At 49.2% G+C, this 24,440-nt stretch overlaps 1 protein-coding gene and 1 long non-coding RNA gene across 3 annotated transcripts in view; one reads left to right on the top strand and one right to left on the bottom strand.

Moving 5' to 3' along the window:
• Positions 1 to 14,426, top strand: part of LOC140410246 (uncharacterized) — an 88,490-nt gene extending 74,064 nt beyond the window's left edge. Inside the window, exons 2-3 of the long non-coding RNA XR_011940590.1 lie at positions 9,054 to 9,134; positions 12,301 to 14,426. This is a non-coding gene — a long non-coding RNA (uncharacterized lncRNA). The remainder of the gene's footprint in view (positions 1 to 9,053; positions 9,135 to 12,300) is intronic.
• A 1,820-nt stretch (positions 14,427 to 16,246) lies between these two features.
• The window catches only part of LOC140410247 (NACHT, LRR and PYD domains-containing protein 3-like), a 388,524-nt gene continuing 380,330 nt past the window's right edge, over positions 16,247 to 24,440 (bottom strand). For both annotated transcript variants that reach the window (XM_072498211.1, XM_072498210.1), the window contains 2 exons: positions 18,565 to 18,732; positions 16,247 to 17,234 (listed from right to left, as the gene is read on the bottom strand). In XM_072498211.1, the coding sequence (XP_072354312.1) occupies positions 17,147 to 17,234; positions 18,565 to 18,732 (256 nt within the window). In that variant the 3' untranslated portion in view covers positions 16,247 to 17,146. The remainder of the gene's footprint in view (positions 17,235 to 18,564; positions 18,733 to 24,440) is intronic.

A 24,440-nucleotide genomic window follows, 5' to 3' on the forward strand; every position in this document is an offset into this window, starting at 1 on the left:
GCACATGGAGCCATTGGCGATGGCTCTCAGGGGGTCGGCAGAGTGGCGGGAGAATGTGAGGGGACAGAGGGAGCATCGGGTGCCACTCTATGCCGATGACCTGTTGCTGTATATTTTGGATCCATTGGAGAGTATGGCAAGGATAATGGGACTGCTCGGGAGGTTTGGAGGATTCTTGGGGTATAAACTGAATGTAGGGGAAAGCAAGGTTTTCTTGGTGAATGAGCTGGGACAGCAGGCATATTTAGGGGGAATGCCATTTATGGTAGTGAAGGATAGGTTTAGGTCTTTGGAGATTCAGGTAGCGAGGGAATGGATGGGGCTCCATAAGTGGAACTTAACAAAGCTGGTGGAGGAAGCCAGGGAGGATGTTAAGAGGTGGGATACGCTACAGTTGACGTTGGCGTGGAGGGTCCAAATGCTGAAAATGAATATTCTGCCGAGGTTCTTGTTTATTTTTCAGACGCTCCCAAACTTTATCCCAAAGGGGAAAAATCTGTACAGTTAATTGTTGGGGAGTATGTTTCCCGAGGTGTTTATTTGCTGTAACCTGTTTTGATACATGTTTGTAATAAAATACATTTTTAAAAAGTGATCCCAAGATTGCCAAGGAGGGACTTTCGGTTGCGGCTAAGAGGAGCTAAGTCGCACATTTGGCAGCTCCTGCAAAATACAGACTTTTGGGCTCTTTCCAGGGCCACCAACAGATTTTTTTCGATGTTTCCCGGTGTGGGAAGGAGAGTACAATAGTTCCCCGACAGTATATGGCTTTTACCAGGAGCGGGGTGGTGGTGGACCCGAAGAAGGTGCGAGGGAAGAAGAACAAAATGGCGGCGGGCGGGGACCAGGCAGCGTGGATGCAGTGGGCACAGGAGCAACAGGAGATTATCCAGCGCTGTTTTAGGGAGATTAAAGCGGACCTGCTTGGCCGATGAAGGCTTCTATCGATAAGCTGATATGTTACTTTTTGAGGGGGGTCCTTTGCTCTTGATTTTTCTTTTTTCTTTCTGGTTGGGTGAGGGTGGTTAGGACGGGTTGGGCACTGTTTAGGTTGGGTTGGTCGGGGGGGCTCTTGGAGGGGGGTAAGCAAATGGAACGGGTGGATGGCCGGCAGTGTGATGGGGCCCCGCGGGGAGGGGGAGGCCCGAGTCGGGGGTGAGGGGACTGGGCCTGTAAAAGGAGCTGCGTCAGAGGTGGCGGGGCCGGGTAGGTGGAAAGCGCGGGCTATTTCCCGTGCTGAAGACTGGAGGGGGCGGGGCCAGGCCGGGGAAGCGAGGGTTGTTTCCCGAGCTTAGGATGGAAGGGGGACGGGGAGAGCCTGCGGATGGGGAATGGAAGAGGAGGGTGTGTCACACAACGGGAGGAGTCGAAGGAGAGGCGGGAGTGGCCGGGGTCAGCAGGAGTCAGCTGACTTGCGGAAGTGCAATGGGGGGAGTAAAGCTGCTAGGAGGGGTCCTAGCCCGGGGGGGGGGGGGGGTCGAGTTGCTGCTGCTATGGTCAAGGGGGAGCTGGAGCGAGTGGGGGGGGTCGAGACGGGGGTCTGCCGCCATGGGGAACGGGCCGGGTGTGGGGTGCGGGCGCGTGGCTGGCCGAGGAGGGGTCATGGCTAGTCGGCGGGGGAGGGGGGGGCGGGTAGCCCCCTGATCCGGCTGATAACCTGGAATGTAAGGGGACTGAACGGGACGGTCAAGCGGGCCCGGGTGTTCGCGCACCTGAAGGGGCTGAAGGTGGATGTGGTTATGCTCCAAGAGACACACCTGAAGGTGGCAGACCAGGTAAGATTGAGGAAAGGGTGGGTAGGTCAGGTGTTTCATTCGGGGCTGGATGCCAAAAATCGAGGGGTGGCGATCTTGGTGGGAAAGAAGGTGTCGTTCGAGGCGTCGAGCATTGTGGCAGACATTGGCGGTAGGTACGTAATGGTTAGTGGTAAGCTGCAGGGAGAGAGGGTGGTGCTGGTCATCGAGGACGATGCGGGTTTTATGCGGCGCATGTTGGGTCGGATCCCAGACTTGGAAGTGGGGGGCCTGATAATGGGGGGAGACTTTAACACGGTGCTGGATCCGGCACTCGATCGCTCCAGGTCTAGGACGGGTAGGAGACCGGCGGCGGCTAGAGTGCTGAGGGGGTTTATGGACCAGATGGGAGAGGTGGACCCTTGGAGATTTGCAAGGCCGGGGGCTAGGGAATTTTCATTCTTCTCACATGTCCATAAGGCTTATTCCCGGATCAACTTTTTCATTTTGAGCAGGGCGCTGACAGCGAGAGTAGAGGAGACCGAGTACTCGGCGATAGCCATTTCGGATCACGCCCCGCATTGGGTGGACTTAGAGCTGGGGGAGGAGAGGGACCAGCGCCCGTTGTGGCGCTTGGAGGTGGGACTGTTGGCGGACGAGGTGGTGAGCGAGCGGGTCCGAGGAAGCATAGAGAGGTACCTGGAGGCCAACGACAACGGGGAGGTCCGAGTGGGGATGGTATGGGAGGCGCTGAAGGCGGTGGTTAGGGGAGAGCTGATCTCCATTAGGGCCCACAAGGAGCGGAGGGAGCAGAGGGAGAGGGAGAGGCTGGTGGGGGAGATGGTGAGGGTAGACAGGAGGTATGTGGAGGTGCCTGAGGAAGGACTGTTGAGGAAGAGGCATAGCCTCCAGGCCGAATTCGACCTGGTGACCACCAGGAAGGCGGAGGTGCAGTGGAGGAAGGCCCAGGGGGCGATTTATGAGTGTGGGGAAAAGGCAAGCCGGATGCTGGCGCATCAGCTTCGGAAGCGGGACGCAGCTAGGGAGATCGGGGGAGTTAAGGACAGGGGAGGGAGCGTGGTGCGGAGTGGGGTTGGCATCAATGGGGTCTTCAGAGACTTTTGTAAGGAATTGTATCGGTCTGAGCCCCCACTGGAGGAGGGAGGGATGGGCCGCTTTCTGGACCAATTGAGGTTTCCGAAGGTGGAGGAGGGACTGGTGTCGGGATTGGGGGCCCCGATTGGGCTGGAGGAGCTGATCAAAGGGATAGGAAGCATGCAGGTGGGGAAGGCACCGGGGCCGGACGGTTTCCCGGTCAAATTCTATAAAAATATATGGACCTGTTGGGCCCGTTGCTAGTTAGGACCTTTAATGAGGCAAGGGAGGGGGGCCTTTGCTCCTGATGATGTCCCGGGCACTGATCTCCTTGATCCTGAAGCGGGACAAGGATCCCCTGCAGTGTGGGTCTTACAGACCGATTTCCTTGCTAAATGTAGATGCCAAGGTGCTGGCGAAGGTCTTAGCCACGAGGATTGAGGATTGTGTGCCGCAGATCATCCATGAAGACCAGGCGGGGTTTGTGAAGGGGAGACAGTTGAACGTGAATGTGCGGAGGATTCTGAACGTTATCATGATGCGAGGGAGGGGGAGGTGGATATAGTGGTGGCGATGGACGCTGAGAAAGCCTTCGATAGGGTAGAGTGGGGTACCTGTGGGAGGTGCTGAAGAGGTTTGGGTTTGGGGAGGGGTTTGTCAGGTGGGTCAGGCTGTTGTATGAGGTCCCGATGGCGAGTGTGGCCACGAACAGGAGAAGGTCTGAGTACTTTCGGTTGCAGCGAGGGACGAGGCAGGGGTGTCCCCTGTCCCCCCTGCTCTTCGCGCTGGCGATTGAACCCCTGGCTATGGCACTGAGGGAGTCGAGGAACTGGAGGGGGTTGGTGCGGGGTGGGGAGGAGCATAGGGTGTCGCTCTATGCGGACGACTTGCTGCTCTATGTGGTGGACCCGGTGGGGGGAATGCCGGAGGTAATCAGGATCCTCAGGGAATTCGGGGATTTCTCGGGATACAAGCTCAACTTGGGGAAGAGCGAGAGGGGACCAGGAGAGGGGGATTGGCGAGCTCCCACTCAAAAGGGCGGAGAGGAGCTTCAGGTATTTGGGGGTCCAGGTGGCCAGGAGCTGGGGGGCCCTGCATAGGCTTAATTTCACAAGGCTGGTGGAGCAAATGGAGGAGGAGTTCAAGAGGTGGGACGCGTTGCCGCTGTCCTTGGCGGGTAGGGTGCAGTCAATCAAAATGACGGTGCTCCCAAGGTTCCCGATATTCAGGACGCCAAAGCTTGTAATGAGGCAGTGGGGAAGGGAACACTGACAAAGGAGAGTATTTGCAGGCACGGAGATGGGTTGAAGTGTGTATACTTCAACGCAAGAAGCATCAGGAATAAGGTGGGTGAACTTAAGGCATGGATCGGTACTTGGGACTACGATGTGGTGGCCATCACGGAAACTCGGATAGAAGAGGGGCAGAAATGGTTGTTGGAGGTCCCTGGTTATAGATGTTTCAATAAGATTAGGGAGGGTGGTAAAAGAGGTGGGGGGGGGGGGTGGCATTATTAATTAGAGATAGTATAACAGCTGCAGAAAGGCAGTTTGAGGAGTATCACCCTATTGAGGTAGTATGGGTTGAAGTCAGAAATAGGAAAGGAGCAGTCACCTTGTTAGGCGTTTTCTATAGGCCCCCCAATAGTAGCAGAGATGTGGAGGAACAGATTGGGAAACAGATTTTGGAAAGGTGCAGAAGTCATAGGGTAGTAGTCATGGGCGACTTTAACTTCCCAAATATTGAGTGGAAACTCTTTAGATCAAATAGTTTGGATGGGGTGGTGTTTGTGCAGTGTGTCCAGGAAGCTTTTCTAACACAGTATGTAGATTGTCCAACCAGAGGAGGGGCAATATTGGATTTAGTACTGGGTAATGAACCAGGGCAAGTGATAGATTTGTTAGTGGGGGAGCATTTTGGAGATAGTGACCACAATTCTGTGACTTTCACTTTAGTAATGGAGAGGGATAGGTACGTGCAACAGGGCAAGGTTTACAATTGGGGGAAGGGTAAATACGATGTTGTCAGACAAGAATTGAAGTGCATAAGTTGGGAACATAGGCTGGCAGGGAAGGACACAAGTGAAATGTGGAACTTGATCAAGGAACAGGTGCTACGTGTCCTTGATATGTATGTCCCTGTCAGGCAGGGAAGAGATGGTCGAGTGAGGGAACCATGGTTGACAAGAGAGGTTGAATGTCTTGTTAAGAGGAAAAAGGTGACTTATGTAAGGCTGAAGAAACAAGGTTCAGACAGGGCATTGGAGGGATACAAGATAGCCAGGAGGGAACTGAAGAAAGGGATTAGGAGAGCTAAGAGAGGGCATGAACAATCTTTGGCGGGTAGGATCAAGGAAAACCCCAAGGCCTTTTACACATATGTGAGAAATATGAGAATGACTAGAGCGAGGGTAGGTCCGATCAAGGATAGTAGCGGGAGATTGTGTATTGAGTCTGAAGAGATAGGAGAGGTCTTGAATGAGTACTTTTCTTCTGTATTTACAAATGAGAGGGGCGGTATTGTTGGAGAGGACAGTGTGAAACAGATTGGTAAGCTCGAGGAAATACTTGTTAGGAAGGAAGATGTGTTGGGCATTTTGAAAAACTTGAGGATAGACAAGTCCCCCGGGCCTGACGGGATATATCCAAGGATTCTATGGGAAGCAAGAGATGAAATTGCAGAGCCGTTGGCAATTATCTTTTCGTCCTCACTGTCAACAGGGGTGGTACCAGGGGATTGGAGAGTGGCGAATGTTGTGCCCCTGTTCAAAAAAGGAACTAGGGATAACCCTGGGAATTACAGGCCAGTTAGTCTTACTTCGGTGGTAGGCAAAGTAATGGAAAGGGTACTGAAGGATAGGATTTCTGAGCATCTGGAAAGACACTGCTTGATTAGGGATAGTCAGCACGGATTTGTGAGGGGTAGGTCTTGCCTTACAAATCTTATTGAATTCTTTGAGGAGGTGACCAAGCATGTGGATGAAGGTAAAGCAGTGGATGTAGTGTACATGGATTTTAGTAAGGCATTTGATAAAGTTCCCCATGGTAGGCTTCTGCACAAAGTAAGGAGGCATGGGATAGTGGGAAATTTGGCCAGTTGGATAACGAACTGGCTAACCGATAGAAGTCAGAGAGTGGTGGTGGATGGCAAATATTCAGCCTGGATCCCAGTTACCAGTGGTGTACCGCAGGGATCAGTTCTGGGTCCTCTGCTGTTTGTGATTTTCATTAATGACTTGGATGAGGGAGTTGAAGGGTGGGTCAGTAAATTTGCAGACGATACGAAGATTGGTGGAGTTGTGGATAGTAAGGAGGGCTGTTGTCGGCTGCAAAGAGACATAGATAGGATGCAGAGCTGGGCTGAGAAGTGGCAGATGGAGTTTAACCCTGAAAAGTGTGAGGTTGTCCATTTTGGAAGGACAAATATGAATGCGGAATACAGGGTTAACGGTAGAGTTCTTGGCATTGTGGAGGAGCAGAGAGACCTTGGGGTCTATGTTCATACATCTTTGAAAGTTGCCACTCAAGTGGATAGAGCTGTGAAGAAGGCCTATGGTGTGCTCGCGTTCATTAACAGAGGGATTGAATTTAAGAGCCGTGAGGTGATGATGCAGCTGTACAAAACTTTGGTAAGGCCACATTTGGAGTACTGTGTACAGTTCTGGTCGCCTCATTTTAGGGAGGATGTGGAAGCTCTGGAAAAGGTGCAAAGAAGATTTACCAGGATGTTGCCTGGAATGGAGAGTAGGTCTTACGAAGAAAGGTTGAGGGTGCTAGACCTTTTCTCATTAGAGCGGAGAAGGATGAGGGGCGACTTGATAGAGGTTTATAAGATGATCAGGGGAATAGATAGAGTAGACAGTCAGAGACTTTTTCCCCAGGTGGAACACACCATTACAAGGGGACATAAATTTAAGGTGAAAGGTGGAAGATATAGGAGGGATATCAGAGGTAGGTTCTTTACCCAGAGAGTAGTGGGGGCATGGAATGCACTGCTTGTGGAAGTAGTTGAGTCGGAAACATTAGGGACCTTCAAGCAGCTGTTGGATAGGTACATGGATTACGGGAAAATGATATAGTGTAGATTTATTTATTCTTAAGGGCAGCACGGTAGCATTGTGGATAGCACAATTGCTTCACAGATCCATGGTCCCAGGTTCGATTCCAGCTTGGGTCATTGTCTGTGCGGAGTCTGCACATCCTCCCCGTGTCTGCGTGGGTTTTCTCCGGGTGCTCCAGTTTCCTCCCACAGTCCAAAGATGTGCGGGTTAGGTGAATTGGCCAATGATAAATTGCCCTTAATGTCCAAATTGCCCTTGGTATTGGGTGGAAGTGTTGAGTTTGGGTGGGGTGTTCTTTCCGGGGGCTGGTGCAGGCTCGGGGGGCCGAATGGCCTCCTTCTGTACTGTAGATTCAATGATAATCTATGATTAATCTAGGACAAAGGTTCGGCACAACATCGTGGGCCGAAGGGCCTGTTCTGTGCTGTATTTTCTATATTCTATGTTCTATGAGTGTTTATCCCGAAGGCCTTCTTTAGGCGGGTCAACAGGAGCATAATGGGGTTTGTGTGGGCGCGAGGGACTCTGAGGGTGAGAAGGGTGTTCCTGGAGTGGAGTAGAGATAGGGGGGGACTGGCGCTGCCCAACCTCTGTGGGTACTACTGGGCTGCCAATGCGACAATGGTGCGTAAGTGGGTGATGGAGGGGGAGGGGGCTGCATGGAAGAGGCTGGAGACGGCGTCCTTTGTGGGTACGAGTCTGGGTGCGCTGGCAACGGCGCCGCTGCCGCTCTCTCAAGGAGGTATACCACGAGCCCGGTGGTGGTGGCAGCCCTCAAAATCTGAGGGCAGTGGAGGAGGCATAGGGGGGAAGTTGGGGCCTTGGTGTGGACCCCAATACAGGGGAATCACCGGTTCATCCCAGGGAGGACAGATGGAGGGTTTTCGGGGTGGCACAGGGCAGGGATACGAAGGTTGGGAGACCGGTTTGTGGACGGGAAGTTCGCGAGCCTGGGTGAGTTGGAGGAGAAGTATGGGCTCCCCCCAGGGAACACCTTCAGGTACTTACAGGTGAGGGCGTTTGCCAGGCGGCAGGTGGTGGAATTCCCGCGGTTGTTGCCACGCACAGTACAGGACAGGGTGCTCTCGATGAAAATCGCTTATTGTCACAAGTAGGCTTCAAATGAAGTTACTGTGAAAAGCCCCTAGTCGCCACATTCTGGCGCCTGTTCGGGGAGGCTGTTATGGGAATTGAACCGTGCTGCTGGCCTGCCTTGGTCTGCTTTCAAAGCCAGCGATTTAGCCCTGTGCTAAACAGTGGAAAAGATCTCGGAAACTTACCAGGTGATGCAGGAGGAGGAGGAGGCCTCGGTGGTGGAGGTGAAAGGTAAGTGGGAGGAGGAGTTGGGAGAGGAGATCGAGGAAGGGATGTGGGCAGATGCCCTAGGGAGGGTGAACTCTTCATCTTCGTGCGCGAGGCTCAGCCTCATACAGTTTAAGGTGCTGCACAGGGCACACATGACCGGGACAAGGATGAGCCGGTTTTTTGGGGGTGAGGACAGGTGTGTTCGGTGCTCAGGGAGCCCAGCAAACCACACCCATATGTTCTGGGCATGCCCAGCGCTGGAGGAATTTTGGAAGGGTGTAGCGAGGACGGTGTTGAGGGTGGTCGAATCCAGGGTCAAACCGGGCTGGGGACTCGCAATATTTGGGGTGGCAGAGGAGCCGGGAGTGCAGGAGGCGAAAGAGGCCGGAATTCTGGCCTTTGCGTCCCTGGTAGCCCAGCGAAGGATTCTCCTTCAGTGGAAGGATGCGAGGCCCCCAAGCGTGGAATCCTGGATCAGCGATATGGCAGGGTTCATTAAATTGGAGAGGGTGAAATTCGCCTTGAGAGGGTCGGTACAAGGGTTCTTTAGGCGGTGGCAACCGTTCTTAGACTTCCTGGCAGAACGATAGACATTGGTCAATGGCAGCAGCAGCTCGGGGGGGGGGGGGGGTTACTTTATTTATGTTTATTTACACTGGGGGATCTGAAGGGGTGCATATATTTGCTATGTTGACTCTGTGTTAAGTTGGGGTGTTAATTTATTATTTTTGTACATGGGGAGGGGGGTATGGAGGGTTGTTTTTTTGACTATGTTTTGTATTTAACCCTGTTGGGTTCCTTTTTCATTTTGTTATTGAAATTCTGTGAAAACCTTAATAAAAATTATTTTTTAAAAAAAGATTGCGAAGGAGGTGAATCGGCGTGAGATACGTGGCTTCAGAGTGGAAACAATGATGAATGTCCTGATGTTTTCAGGTCAGGTGAGTGCAGCACACGATGTTAAACTTACAGCCTTATGTGTGAATAAGGGAGCGCAGGATATCAAGGAGTAAGACTGAACATTGGTGATCTCTTGCCGTATATTTCGGATCCGTTGGAGAGTATGGGAAGGATTATGGGCTTGCTGGGGAGATTTGGAGGGTTCTCAAGGTACAGGCTGAATGTAGGGAAAAGTGAGGTTTTCCTGGTGAATGAGCTGGCACAGCGGGCTAATTTAGGGGGGATGCCATTTACGGTAGGGAGGAATAGGTTTAGGTATTTGGGGATTCAGGTAACGAGGGAATGGACGGGGCTCCATAAAAGTGGAACTTAAGAAAGCTGGTGGAGGAGGCTAGGGAGGACCTTAAGGGGTGAGATACATTGCACTTAACACTGACAGTGAGGGTTCAAGTGGTGAAAATTAATATTCTGCCGAGCTTCTTATTTATCTTTCAAGCTCTCCCGATCTTTATACCAAAGGCCTTTTTTCAGAAAGTGGAATTCGGAATTTGTGTGGGCGGGAAAAGTGCCGAGGGTGGGAAGGACTCTGCTACAGAGGCAGAGGGGGGGGCGGGGGGGACTTCATTATTATTGGGCGGCGAATGTGGACAAGGTGCGGCGGTGGTGGGAAGGAGGAGAGGTAGAGTGGGTTAAGATGGAGGAGGAATCTTGTAAGGGGTCTAGTTTGAGGGCTATGGTGACGGCAGCATTGCCAATGGCTCCGAGTAGGTATTCAAGGAGCCCGGTGGTGCAGTCCATAGTGAAGATATGGAATCAGATTGGTCAAGGTGAGGGATCTGTATTTGGAGGAAGGGTTCGCCAGTCTGGAGGAGCTAAGGGAGAGGGTAGAGCTGCCGAGGGGGAGTGAGTTCAGGTATCTGCAGGTTAAGGACTTTGCGTGAAAGATCTGGAAGAGGTTCCCTAGATTGCCGGGATACACCCTGCTGGAGCGACTGCTGCTTCCGGATTTTGAAGGTGAGGGTAGAATTGGGGATATATACAAGTGGCTGGGGGAGCAGGGAGGTGAGCGGGTGGTGAAGATCAAGGAGAAATGGGGAGCGGAGTTGGGACGGGAGATCAATTGGGGAGTATGGAGTGAGGCACTGCGTAGGGTAAACGGGACCTCCTCCTGTGCAAGGATGAGCCTGATACAGTTTAAGGTGGTGCACAGGGTGCATATGACATGGGCGAGAATGAGTGGGTTCTTCCAGGGGGTAGCAGGTGAGTGTGAGAGGATTGGGCAGGGGCCAGCGAATCACGCACACATATTTTGGGGTTGCCAAAAATTGGGAAGATTCTGGTCAGGAGTGTTCGTAGTCTTAGCCAGGATAGTGGAGGAGGAGGTGGACCTTTGGTGGCGATATTTGGGGTCTCAGAGAAGCCGGAGCTCAGGGAGAAGAGGAAAAAGGGAAAAAAATCTGTATAGGGAAGTATGTTTCCCGGGGTGTTTGTTCACTGTAACCTGTTTCGAGACATGTTTGTAATAAAATACATTTTTTAAAAATTGAATCAAACCAAAGGAACACCGTGTGTGGACACAGGCACCAGAAAGGACAATATAAACTCAGCTCTATCGCCCCTACGAACTTCTCATTTTGAATATCTCAGAACTTGGGACAGAATTGGGCAATCTGTCACACAGACTAGCCAATCTCCAAACTGACTTAATGATACTGATGGAATCATCCTGGTCTGACAATGTCCCAGACACCACAATCACCACTCCCGGATATCTCCTTTACAATCCGTAGGACAAAACCAGCAGAGCTGGTGGCACAGTCGGGATGGAGTTGCCCTGGGAATCCAGTTTAGCATCAGGTCAAATGAGGGCAAGGAAACCTACTGCTGATTACTGCTTACAGCCCTCGGTTAGGTGAGGAATATAGTTCCATGTTGAACTCCACTTGGTAGAAGCTCCGAGGAAGTTCCGAACATGGCACTCCCAAGGCTGGTGCAGCAAGGTGTTAGATACAGAATAAGCACCCCTGCACTCTGCCCCATAAAGCACTCCCTGGACAAGTCCAGCACGGGGTTTAGAGATGGAGTAACACCCTCTCTATATCAACCACTCCCAGGTCCTTTTCATAGTGGGGTGACTTTCTATGGACCCATTACAAGGATGTCTTACAACACCAGGTTAAAGTCGAACAGGTTTGTTTCGAATCACTAGCTCTCGGAGCGCAGCTCCTTCATCAGGTGAGTGAAGAGGCGGGTTCCACAAACACATATATAGACAAATTCAATGATGCAAGATGATACGTTGAATGCGAGTCTTTGCAGGTAATTACGTCTTTACAGGTCCAGACCGTGCAAGTGGAGAGGGGGATAATCACAGGTTAAAGAGGTGTGAATTGTCTCAAACCAGGGTGGTTGGTAGGATTTTGCAAGCCCAAGCCAGATAGGGGGGGGGGGGGTGAATGTAATGAGACATGAATCCAAGGTCCTGGTTGAGGCCGTACTCGTGCTTTGTGGAACTTGGCGATCAATTTCTGCTTGGCGATTCTGTATTGTCGTGTGTCATGAAGGCTGCCTTGGAGAACGCTTAATGAAATGAAAATTGCTTATTGTCACGAGTAGGCTTCAATGACGTTACTGTGAAAAGCCCCTAGTCGCCACATTCCGGCGCCTGTTCGGGGAGGCTGGTACGGGAATCGAACCGTGCTGCTGGCCTGCCTTGGTCTGCTTTAAAAGCCAGCGATTTAGCCCAGTGTGCTAAAACAGCCTCTACAAACCTGTTGGACTTTACCCTGGTGTTGTAAGTTTTCTTCCTGTGCCCACCCCAGTCCAACGCCAGCATCTCCACACCATTATAAGGAGGTGAGGGACTTAAGCATTGTGATTTCGCTCTCCATTTTATGATGGGTAAATGAGTCTATTTGGGATTCTGATAGATCCACTGTCCGGGCAGTAACACCAGGATGCGACAATGTAATTTCACTGATTAGTAGAGGGACCTGAATCAATCCCTTTTTCCGATGTTTGACTCATATCAGCTGCGATGGGACATTTTGTCCGGTTGTGATGTTGTTTTGAGGGGGTTGAAAAACTGCCTCAGGAATCTCACTGTGTTTTGCTCTACCCCCCGTCTCTGGCGCAGACCTTTCCCTGCTGCAACATGGGGTTCAGGAAACCGTGCTGACCAAATGTTTCCACATCTTCTGTTTCAAGGACGTGAAAACACCGAGATGACAAACAGCAGCACCAGTGCCGCCATCGGCGGAGAGATCCTCACCTCTCGGGAGAGAAGGGAGGGTGGTTACCGGGGATCCCGGGCTGCAAGGTCAAGAACAGTTTTCATGACGAGAACTCCCTCCTCCCTTACGAGGCAATCACTCTCCATCCAATATCCCAGGAACACCGTCCCAATGAAAGGAAGGGGAGGCGGGGAGGGAAAAATTTGTATTTACTCATGCTTGAAATGTTGAGGTTCAGAATAAACAGGTGGATTGAGAAGTAATTTCTTCAAAGCCTTGTGCTACTAATCTTGATTTAGCCTTACGTGTGCCGTCTGGGAGTACCTTTTCTATAGATAGACCGGTGAGATCAAGCTGGCTCCCCTGTCAAGTCCTTCGTTACATACTCCAAATTCGTTCCAAACTTTCTAACTCTCTGTTTGGCTTCCTTAATTACCTTATTGTCCAATTTTTTTTTTTTAGCAGCTACTAAAATCTGTCATGAGGAATTCTACTTCGATTGAGATCGCCAACTTGCTCTCTCGGCCTCATTATCGTTAAACTATGGCCTCTACTTACATCTCTGCTACTTTATGATCTCTCTCCCATACGAGCAGGACCTCGCCTGCAAGTTGGTGATGTTTTTTTCTGCTGTCATGGCGACTTTTTGGTTCTGCTTCAGAACTGATACTGTGCCTTTTGGATTTCACATAGTTTTCCCAATCCATAGATGTTGCCTCTTGTCCATGCTCCTGCACATTTAACCATTGTTTTGTATCTTCGAGGTGTTCACAGCTCTTCCTATTAGGCTGGCATGCCTGCACACACTGCTCCCCTGTAGCATGTATTTGCTTTAGATAACTTTAGATAGTTTCCCTTCTGAACAATAGCGTTACCGTGACTCAGTATTACTTAGTTCATAGTCTGACCCTCATAACTACCCAGTGCATGATGCCTCCTCACTTTCCATGTGCTCTTCAGGACCTGTGAGTGTATGGCCAGTGTCAATCAGCCACGAAGAATGTACCAGAAAAATGTGATTACCTTATTGAACCAACACTATTTTACCATTACTCCTCATGACCTTGCCATGACCTTTCCTCTCTTCTTGTAATACGCCTTTTATAATACACCATATCTCGTTGCCGAAATTGTATTGCCTTATGCGGTGCCTGGGGCTCGCCAAATTCTCTGAGACCTCAGCTTTAATTGAAGCATTTCTGTCTGCATGCAAGGCATCCAGATGAGCAGATAAGTAGAACTAATTTGAGCTATCTGATAACATGGATAGCATATTTGGATTTCTAGCGTACACCAACTGGTATGGACGGTAATTCCCAACCATTTGCAATGGATTTTTGCATGCACCACCCATGCCAATCACGATTTACAGCAACATTTTATGTAACATGTCATCAATTACTGCAAATATCTAAATAAAATTACTAAACGGGCTCTCAGCTGCAATTTATCTCCCTTTATCTACCCTTCATCTTTCTACGAATTCATCCCTAATCTTCCTTCTTGTTTCCAGATTCAATGGCTGTGTCTGGTCATTGGGTCGCATTCTGAAAACATGCTGTTAACCTTTTTCCTGATTATTGTAGACTGTGTCTGCAAACAAGCTGTTACGGTCACTGAAATCTGTTTTAACTGGAACATGTTGCTTGACCCTTAGGCTGTCTGCTGCAGATGGTACAATGTTAGCTTTGAACTGACATATTTGTAAAATTTCCATACATTGCTTAAGTATACCGTATTGCACTAAATAAATTCTAAATGAAGAATAATTGTTAATTGCCCCAATAGATTGCTGTTAGTAAACCCTAATCATTTGCCTCCCCACAACACTCTGTATAATAATAGTGGATAGGCCAAATTTGTTTGCCATATCTATAAGATGTAGTATATTAATACCCATAAACTTGTCCCAAACTGTTATGCCTATTGCCACCTGGCTAGTGGTAAACTAACAACAGGACGTGGTTGCCTCATGATATTTAATGCAGAATTCACATGGAGCAGTGGTTTATCCAATCGGGTCATCGTATCCTTTATCAAGCACTGTTGCATGTAGAGGTAGAGTCTTCAGTAAATGTGGCACTGGATGTGCAAACTGTCTACGTTATTTCCAGATTATCTTTTTTCTACCAAATTCTTATTCTCAGTGGTTAACAAAACTTCACGATTTTGTTGATGAGAAATCTCTGGCTTCCTCAAATGGTAAGCAATGGCCAGGTTGAGTAATGTGTAGAACCTCAGATTTTCGAAACATGAGAGCGCAATCGATCATTCTTCGAATCTAATGTAATCTGAGCAGTCTTCATCGCCGATCGATTTAACAATAACAGTATCTCACAACATCAGTACTGAGAAACAGAATGATGTATTTTGGGGTTAATCAACTAAATAGAAGAACAGAAATTAACTGAGGGATAAATTAAAAGGGGCCGCTCCTAAAATACAAATGGAGCACAGCCCAAAAAGACCAAGGAGTAACGGAAACTCAAAAATATTAAATCAAAACGTGAAAACTGGGGTCAATGGAGCAATCCAACCCCTGCAGTGCCCACTCAGCAGGAAGGCCTCGAGTGTTCCCGTGGACACCGCATGCTCCCTCTCCAGGGACACCCGGCCGTGAATGAAGCCATGGAAGAGGGGCAGACAGTCCGGTCGGATGAACTCCTCAGTCGCCCGCTGCCTGGACCTGTTTTTATGGCAAGCTTCGCCAGGCCCAGGAGAAGGTTCACAAGAAGGTCCTCCGCCTTTCCTGCCCCCGCCTCACCGGAACCTGCGATCTTACAAACGGGTGGTCCACAACGTAGGATGATAATGTATTGCCATTCCAAATCGGTGCTTTCATACTCCGACCTGCCACTGGTATGTTCCAAATAGCAGTTCAGCCAGTCCGCTCCACACACTGTGTCTAAAACTGCAGTTGGCGGACCGGACCATCTAATGCTCATTACTGGATCCAAACGCTATGACCAATGCAATTGCACCACAGCAGATACCATCACCATTTTCAATCTCCGATAAGTCCATCTCTAGTTACTTTAAAAACGCGGTTCCTTCATTGTGGATAGTTCACCGCATAATGATACTCTGACTCACACCTCAGACACCCATTAAAGATGTCTGATGCATTTTGGGGTTTAAATGCTTACGGCCACCATCCCAGGCACGCTTTTGTCCCCACCTTCAAACTGGCTAGGGTTATGACCATTTTCAAAACTCCTGTCATTAACCCCATCTCTGTTTTGCAATTGGCGTCAAATGCTTGGTCGACCATGGAATTGAGTCACCATTTATTCCGCATTCTTTGTCTCATGGCATTTTTACTTGCATTTGCGAGAGAGTGGCTGGGAGAGACTGTTTTACATCTGCAGCCATTTTATCTAGGGCATATTCTTTCCCCGGATTGAACCACTGTCAGTACCAAAAGACTATCAACATGGGGAATACAGACACAGTCCAATAATTTAAACGCCAATAAAAATTCCGGGAATTCAAGTGCAAATCACTGGAGTCTCTTTTAACATTTATCAAATGCATCATAGATTCTTCCGTGGACTGATCCTCTGATTTCCTAATCCTGTCGAAGATTGCCCAGGCTTTATATGCTTCCAATGGCCTATCTACAAATCAAACAGAAGATGCAATTCCCCTTCTTGATCCAGATAATCCCATCCATTTTACACTGAGAATACCTTATTCCTTATCTTACTTTTGTATGGTAACAATAATGCGAATGGCAAACCTGGCTTCTTTCGGGGTATGGAGGTAACCCAGGTCCACATTACAATTGCAGCTTTCTATTGCTGCCATGGTTCAGAGTTAGACAAAAATGGTGGCTGGGTCAAAACTTGCAATTTTGCAGCATCTTTCTGCTATTCCGGAACTTAAATTGTGAAAAACAGTGCACTTCTTGTCCACAGAAGGATTGAGATAAAAGGTTTAATGCAAAACCATCAATCACCAAGCTAAAAGTTCATGTTCTGCAACAATTGTAACTTCCAATCAGGGTGTACGGTGGAAGAATCATGCAGTCTGGTCTTTTAGATTCAAGCCACTTTATTGTAAGATACTTCCTCAGTACTAGTATCGGTTATTGGGCCCTCAACTAATTAGAATACAAATTAACTGATGGGCAAATTAAAAGGGGCCGCTCCCTAAGAACAATCAGGCACAGCCCAAAAGGAATAAAGTGGGAACGGAAACTTAAAGAACCATGAAGCCAAAATGTGAAAATCGGGGTCGATACAGCAGTCCAGCCCCTGCGGTGCCCACCGAGCACGGCAGGCCTCGAGTGTGGATACCTCATCCTCCCCTTCCAGGGACACCTGGCTGTGAATGAGGCCGCGGAAGAGGGGCAAACAGTCAGGTTGGACGACCCCATCGATCGCCCGCTGCCTCCTCAGTGCTAGTAACCAATAAGAAACACCACACTAAAGTGCTCCAGCTGTCTGTATTGACGGGATAATCAATGTCACATGTTTAACTAGCAATTTAATTACCATATACTGTGATTAATAGTACATCGACACAGACTGACCCCCACCCTGGGTCCTTCCTGCCTGTACATTTCCCCAGTGTCCCATTGGGGAACATTCAGCCCCGGATCTCCTGCAGAAGCAGCGCTGTGGGGCCGGGAGGCGGAGTCTGGTGACCCTGTTGTTGGGCCTCTGATGTCACAATGGGAGATGACCCTCACTCAGCTGGAAACTGGGAAACGGCCAATAGGATTTCAACCTGGAGCCCGGCCAGTTAAAGGGGAGGGACAGGGAATCAGAGAAAAATGTCCAGAGAATCAGAGCTGAAATGTTCAGACATTGAAATGTTCACACTGCCACACTCAGTCCCGGCCTGGATTCCTGCAGCGACTTTAGCTGATTTTTCCCATCTGGACTGAACTGATTCCACATCAGCCTAAAACAGATTAAAACAGAAAATAAACAAATTGAACAGCAATGTAAATAACAGGGACTGGAGTTAATGGAATAAATCTTCTGGTCGCTGGATTGTCAGAGCTCAGACATACGGCTGAAGATGCGGACTAGGATCCTGTGCATGTTCTGACGCACGCCCCTTCGTGGGAATTGCCCCAGCGGTTTAAACTTCCATTGGGAATTCCCCTGCTTCTCGGGATGCTGTGTGAATGTCTCTGACTGTGAGTTAGAGTTGGAGACTTAGGACAGATCCTCAGGACCTACCTCGATGGTAACCCAGGAAATGTTGGAGAGTGTAAAATCTGGTCTAATACCTGGGCAACTCCACAACCAAGTCTCCAGCAAGCCCAACTCACCACCAGGCTGCACTGATCACTGCCAAACTAGCCCCTCCCCTATCCATCTCAACTACACCCACCCTAACCAGCCCACAGACTAATGACCCCCTTGACAGATTTGGGCTTGACTACACAGAGCCATGCCTCCCTGGTGTTCTGGCTATGCCACTGACTCAACCCCGTTACCCTCCCCAACCTGACCCCATTAAGCCCCAACCCTGCCAATGTAACCAGCTGACAGGAACTCCCAGCACTCCCGCCACCATCCGACTCGAGCTCGGACAACCCCCTCCCCTCACCCCTCCCCTCTCCACTATCCCCCAGCTGCCCTCCCATTTCCTCAACCAACCGCCCGGCCGACACGCCCATACTCCGGACCCTCCCCAACTCCCGACAAACCACTGACCCCCACCCACCAACCTCGTCACTCAACCAGTAACTATTATCAATAAAAAGACTAGACCTCTAACTGTGCCATATAGCAGTCAGTGCTGTAATTAGGGCAGTCTCTTCCCCCACCCTACTCTGCTCCGATGGAGTTTCCTGGGTCACTGCCGAAACAAATATGCAACAGTTTCCTGTTGGGCAGAATCTTCGCGCACAGCAGCGATCTGCTTATCGCCATGATGTTATTGGGCAGTACAACTGAATAGATGAACAGAAATTAACCAAGGGACAAATTAAAAGGGGCCACTTCTAGTAGGAGCACAGCCCAAAAATAACAAAAATGAAACGGAAACTTAAAAAACATCAAATCAGCGTGTGCAAAGAAGGGTCGCTAAAACAATCCAACCCCTGCGGTGCCCACTGAGCACGGGAGGCCACGCGTGTGCCCGTGGACGCCACATGCTCCCTCTCCAGCGACACCCGCCCGCTTATCATCATCGCTGCTCAGAAGATTCCAGGCAATTTATATTTTAAATTCCCATTTAAATTTCTATTATTGTACTGATGAGTATGACAAACACTCACACGATCCGCTTCAGGCTCTTGCTGGTCTGTATGAGGTTGCAGAGAGCGGGGACAGATTGGTCTCTGAAGGAGTTAGTGTCCAGGTTCAGATACGTCACTGACTGATTTCTACTGAAGGCGAAGACGAGATCCTGAGCACAAGAACCTTTGAGGCCAACTTTGCTAAGACTGGGGATCAGAAGGAGAAAAATAACACAATCAGAGTAAATCCCCGGTGTTTCAAAGAATATCATTACCAACAATAATAACGTAAAGTGTGAGACATTCAAAAAGCACAACTTGAAATGAAATGAAAATCGCTTATTGTCACAAGTAGGCTTCAATGAAGTTACTGTGAAAAGCCCCTCGTCGCCACATTCCGGCGCCTGTTCGGGGAGGCTGGTACGGGAATTGAACCGTGCTGCTGGCCTGCTTAAAAAACCAGCGATTTAGCCCAGAGCCCAGTGTGCTAAACAAGCCCCTGCAATCGCATTGAAGGGTAATTACTAAAATGCTGGAAAAGAAATACGCCGAGAATATATTGGGAATACTCAGCAGATGAGCCAAGTAATTGTGAATAGAGGAGCAGACATAGAGTTTGAGCTTTCATTAGAAATGGGAATAGCAGTGGTGGTGGGGGGGGGGGGGGGGGTTGAAGCGACAGGGTGGGCTGTGGGGGATGGGGCGGAGAAAGGACAATATGGAATTGCAGGAGTGAATAAATGACAAGAGGGATGATGGGAAAAGCACAGCATTCCCAATGTCCTTATGCCCCTCCAGAGAGACACAGCATGGGATGGTCAAGGGCTCAGAAATGGAGTATGTGGTCTGGTTGATGATAATGGCTGTGAATTTACCAGAAGCTAGGAAATCCCAACCACGGGGCTGGAAATAGATGATGTGCCCAGTTGGGCAGGGTAGACAGAGTTCCGAACGTGATATTGTCAGGGCACAACAAGTAAAGGCTGGCAAGCAGGGTCTGCGGTCCTCTCAGGCAGTGAGCCTTACGTCAGTGGGAGGGAAATTATTGGAAAAGGTTCTTAGAGATAGGATTTACTCACATTTGGAAACAAATGGACTTATTAGTGATGGACAGCATGGTTTTGTGAAGGGAGTCGTGCCTCACTAATTTTGATCGCATTTTCAAGGAAGTGACAAAGATGATAGATGAGGGAAAGGCAGTAGATGTTGTATACATGGACTTCAGTAAAGCCTTTGACAAGATACCTCCTGGTAGACTGGTACAAAAGGTGAAGTCACATGGGATCAGGGGAGAGTTGGCATGTTGGATACGGAACTGGCTTGGGCACAGACGATAGAGGGTAGCAGTAGAAGGGTGCTTTTCTGAATGGAAGGCTGTGACTAGCGGCGTTTCACGGGGATCAGTTCTGGGGCCTTTGTTGTTTGTGGTGTATATAAATGATTTGGAAGAAAATGTAACTGGTCTGATTAGTAAGTTCGCAGACAACACAAAAATTGGTGGAGTTGTGGATAGTGAAGAGGATTGTCAGAGATACAGTAGGATATAAACTGGTTGGAGTCTTGGGCAGAGAAATGGCAGATGGTGTTTAATCCGGACAAGTGTGAGGTAATGCACTTTGGACGGTCCAATGCATGTAGGAATTACACAATAAATGGTACAACTCTTGCGAGTACTGACAGACAGAGAGATCTGGGCGTGCATGTCCACCGATCATTGAAAGTGGCAACGCATGTGGATAAGGTGGTCAAGAAGGCATACGGCATGCTGGTCTTCATCAGTCGGGGCATTGAATATCAAAATTGGCAAGTCATGTTGCAGCTCGTCAAAGGGAGGTCGTGTCTGACAAATCTGTTAGAGTTCTTTGAGGAGGTAACAAGGAAGTTAGACAAAGGAGAACCAGTGGACGTGATTTATTTAGATTTCCAGAAGGCCTTTGACAAGGTGCCGCATAGGAGACTGTTAAATAAGTTAAAAGCCCATGATGGTAAGGATAAGATCCTGGCATGGATAGAGGATTGACTGACTGGCAGAAGGCAGAGTGAGGATAAATCACAAGTCACAGGCTTTCAAACCAAACATGACTCATTTATTCAGACTCTGTTTTTTGTCCGTTAACCAGATCTCAATCCGTGCCAGCAAACTCTGCCTAATCCCAGGTACCCCAATTTGGTTTCGTAATTTCCAGTGTGGAGCCTTATGAAAGCTTTCTGAAAATCTGAATATACCAAATTAACAGGTTCCTTTTAGCCAACTCTGATCTCATAGCCTTTTAACTGAATTAAGACACTAGACTTTAACCCAGACTTTTCACCCTCAAAGTGAAGGTGATATTCTATCATGTTATGATTATTGCTGTCTGGAGGAATCTTTACTTTAAATTCATTAATTCATCCTGATCATTGCACAGTCACGTCTAAAATAGCTGTGGTTGGCAATAGAACGCACTTTTTCATAGAAAACATTCTATGAAATGTCCATGAAATCATCTTCTGTTCAACATTTGACAATCTGATTCATCGAATCTACATAAAGATTAAAATCACCCATGATTATTGCAGTGCCTTCTTCAGCAGCCGTTTTTTATTTTTGTATTCTCTGTCTGAAATTGCGACCAGTGTCAGGATTCCGAAAAGTGATGTCTTCGCTTTGCTAATTCCTACCTCGACCACAAATGATTCTATATCTTGATCATTTGAATTGAGTAAGAAGTCTTACAACACCAGGTTAAAGTCCAAAAAGTTTATTTGGGATCACTAACTTTCAGAGCGCAGTTCCTTCCTCAGGTGAACTGAGGACATGATACTAATATTGGCTGTTTCGAAATCACCACTTTAAGTGTTGGGCATGTCTTATCATGTCTGAAGCATTTTCTTCCAAAATTGCTGGAAGCCATTTTAGTAAAAACTAAACAAGTAGTATTGGAAACCAGCCTGACTAGTTAAGTAGACATCCTTAATTTTGAGCAAGTTAAATAATAAATACTTCATTAATAGATAAGTCAGAAAGGCTGAAAATGTAATTTGGAATACAAATTTAAATAACTTTTGCAATTATAAATATTATTAACTTTTTAAAAAATTTAGAGTACCCAATTCATTTTTTCCTATTAAGGGGCAATTTAGCGTGGCCAATCCACCTAGCCTGCACATCTTTGGATTGTGGGGGCGAAACCCACGCAAACACGGGGAGAATGTGCAAACTCCACATGGACGTGACCCAGAGCTGGGATCGAACCTGGGACGTCGGTGCCGCGAGGCAGAAGTGCTAACCACTGCGCCACCCTGCTGCCCTCATATAAACATATTATTAACATTCGATTATTACTTCCGGTGGCGGCTATGGAGGAGTAAGTCGCACATTTGGTGGCTCCCGCTCTGGTCGGACTTTTGGACCTTTCCCCTGTTTTTCTACCAGACTTGAATTGTAAAACGGATGTTAGTGGCAATTGTTTACTGAATTCCCACTTCGGTGCATGGAGAGAAGGACGAGAAGTGTTCGTAAGGCAGAAACAAAAAGACAGAGAAGGCTTGGGCTGTAGCTGCAGCAGGAGACAACATGGTGGAGGTTCGGATCTCTGGCTTGTCGACCCAGCAGTCTATGGAGCAGCTGATGCAAGTCATCCAGGAAGTCTTTGCTATGCAGAAACAGGACTGCTTTGACCCGATAAGAGTCGATTGAGCGGTTGGAGCATAGATTGGATGCCCAAGATCGGGTGATCCAGAAGGTGGAGAAGGTGCTGGCTGAGCAGGAGGAACATCAGACTGCGGTGGAGTTGGAGGTGGGGATGCTGAGGGACCAGCAGAAGAAGTTCCTGGAGAAGGTGGAGGACCTTGAAGATAGGTCCCGCCGGCAGAACCTAAGAATCGTCGAGCTCCCAGAGTGGTCCAAAGGAGCGGATGCTGGGACATACATTGCACGTTGCAGACATGTTTGTGAAGCTGCTGGGGGATGAGGCATTCTCCCGATCCTTGCAGGTGGATAGGGCTCACAGAGCACTCGCGAGGCAGCCGTGAATGGGAGACCCCCCCCCCCCCCCCACCCCCCCCCCCCGAGGGCAATGGTGTTGAGATTCCACAGGTACTTGGATAAGGAGCACATTCTACAGTGGGCCAAGTAGATACGGAGCTGTAAGTGGGACAATTGCATCCTGCAGGTTTACCAGGACCTGAGTGTAGAGGTGGCCAGGAGGGGATCAGGCTTCAACCAGATGAGGTTGATCCTTTTTGAGCAAAAGGTGAAGTTTGGACTGTTATACCCAGCCCGCCTCTGGGTCACGCATGAGGATCAGCACTTCTACTTTGAGTCACCTGAGGATGCGTTGGGCTTTGCGAAAAAGAAAGGGCTGGTGATGGATTGAGAACTTTTGAACTTGGCTGCAATGTTCATGTTTTTGGGTTTTTTTCTTTTTGTTTCTGTTTTTGTAAAAAGTTTCTTGTTTCGCGTTTTATGGAAGATGTCTGTGATGCCGTTTGCATTGATTTGGAAACAGCAGTAGAGCTGAGTGAGTTAAGGTCTTCATTTGCACTGTTGGGGGATGGAGGTGTGCTTGTTTTGATCTTGGTGTTTTTCTGTTGGGCAATTGTGTGGGGATTGTTTGATGCTGGATTTTGTTTGTATGAGCGGGGGGGGGGGGGGGGGAACAATAGGTGGGAGACTATCTGGCGCCAGGGATGGGGGCCACCAAGCTAGCTGGGCGAGCTAGCTCACGGAAGCGCAGTGGGGGTGTGCATATGTTTGGTTTAGTAAAGAGGCTGGTTTACAGGATGTTGTTACTAGGGGGGAGGGGGGGGGTGATGAAGGAGGGACTTGAGCTGAGGGACAGAGAGGAGGTTGGGGGCAGGGGCTGCCTGTGGATGGACCGGTGGAGGCGTGGAGCATGGGCTGGAGGCAGGCCTAAAAAAGGGGATGGCTGATCGGCAGAGGGGGGGGGGCAATGAACCCCCCAACTAGGCTGATCACCTGGAATGTTTGAGGGTTAAATGGGCCGGTCAAAAGGGCATGTGCGTTCACGCATCTTAGGGGATTGAAGACGGACGTGGTAATGTTGCAGGAGACGCACTTTAGAGTAATGGACCAGGTTAGACTGAAGAAAGGCTGGGTCATTCAGGTCTTTCACTCGGGATTAGATTCAAAGGCTAGAGGGGTTGCGATCCTGAACAATAAAGCGGGTGGTGTTTGAGGCGTGTAGAATAATCTCGGATGTGGGAGGTCGGTACATTATGGTCAGTGGGAAGCTGGAGGGGGTGCGGGTGGCATTAGTAAATGTGTATGTGCCAAATTGGGATGATGTGGAGTTTACAAAGAGGATGCTGGGGAAGATACCGGACCTGGACTCGCACAGGTTGGTCATGGGAGGGGACTTCAACACAGTTATGGACCCTGGCTTGGACCGGTCAAGCTCCAAAATGGGCAGGGTGCCAGCAATGGCAAAGTAACTAAGAGGGTTCAGGGAGCAGATGGGGGGGGGGGGGGGGGGGGGGATCCATGGAGATTTGGGCAGCCGAGGGTGAAGGAGTTCTCCTTCTACTCACACGTGCATAAAGTGTACTCCCGGATCGATTTCTTTATTTTGAGCAGGGCCTTGCTGGCTGGGGTGGTGGACACGGGGTACTCGGCGATCACACTCTCAGACCATGCTCCACACTGGGCTGACCTGCAGGTTAGTAAAGACAGTAACCAGCACCCACACTGAAGGTTGGATGTGGGACTTTTGGCGGATGAAGGGGTGTGCGAGCGGCTGAGGAAATGTATTCAGAGCTACCTACAGGTCAACGACACGGGGGAGATTTCAGCAGCGGTGGTCTGGGAAGCACTGAAGGCGGTGGTCAGGGGGGAGCTGATTTCGATCAGGGCCCATAGGGAGAAGGTGGACAGGGCAGAGACGGACCGACTGGTAAAGGAGATATTACAGATT

This window comes from Scyliorhinus torazame, chromosome 4 (assembly GCF_047496885.1).
Source record: "Scyliorhinus torazame isolate Kashiwa2021f chromosome 4, sScyTor2.1, whole genome shotgun sequence".
NCBI classification, from domain to species: domain Eukaryota; kingdom Metazoa; phylum Chordata; class Chondrichthyes; order Carcharhiniformes; family Scyliorhinidae; genus Scyliorhinus; species Scyliorhinus torazame.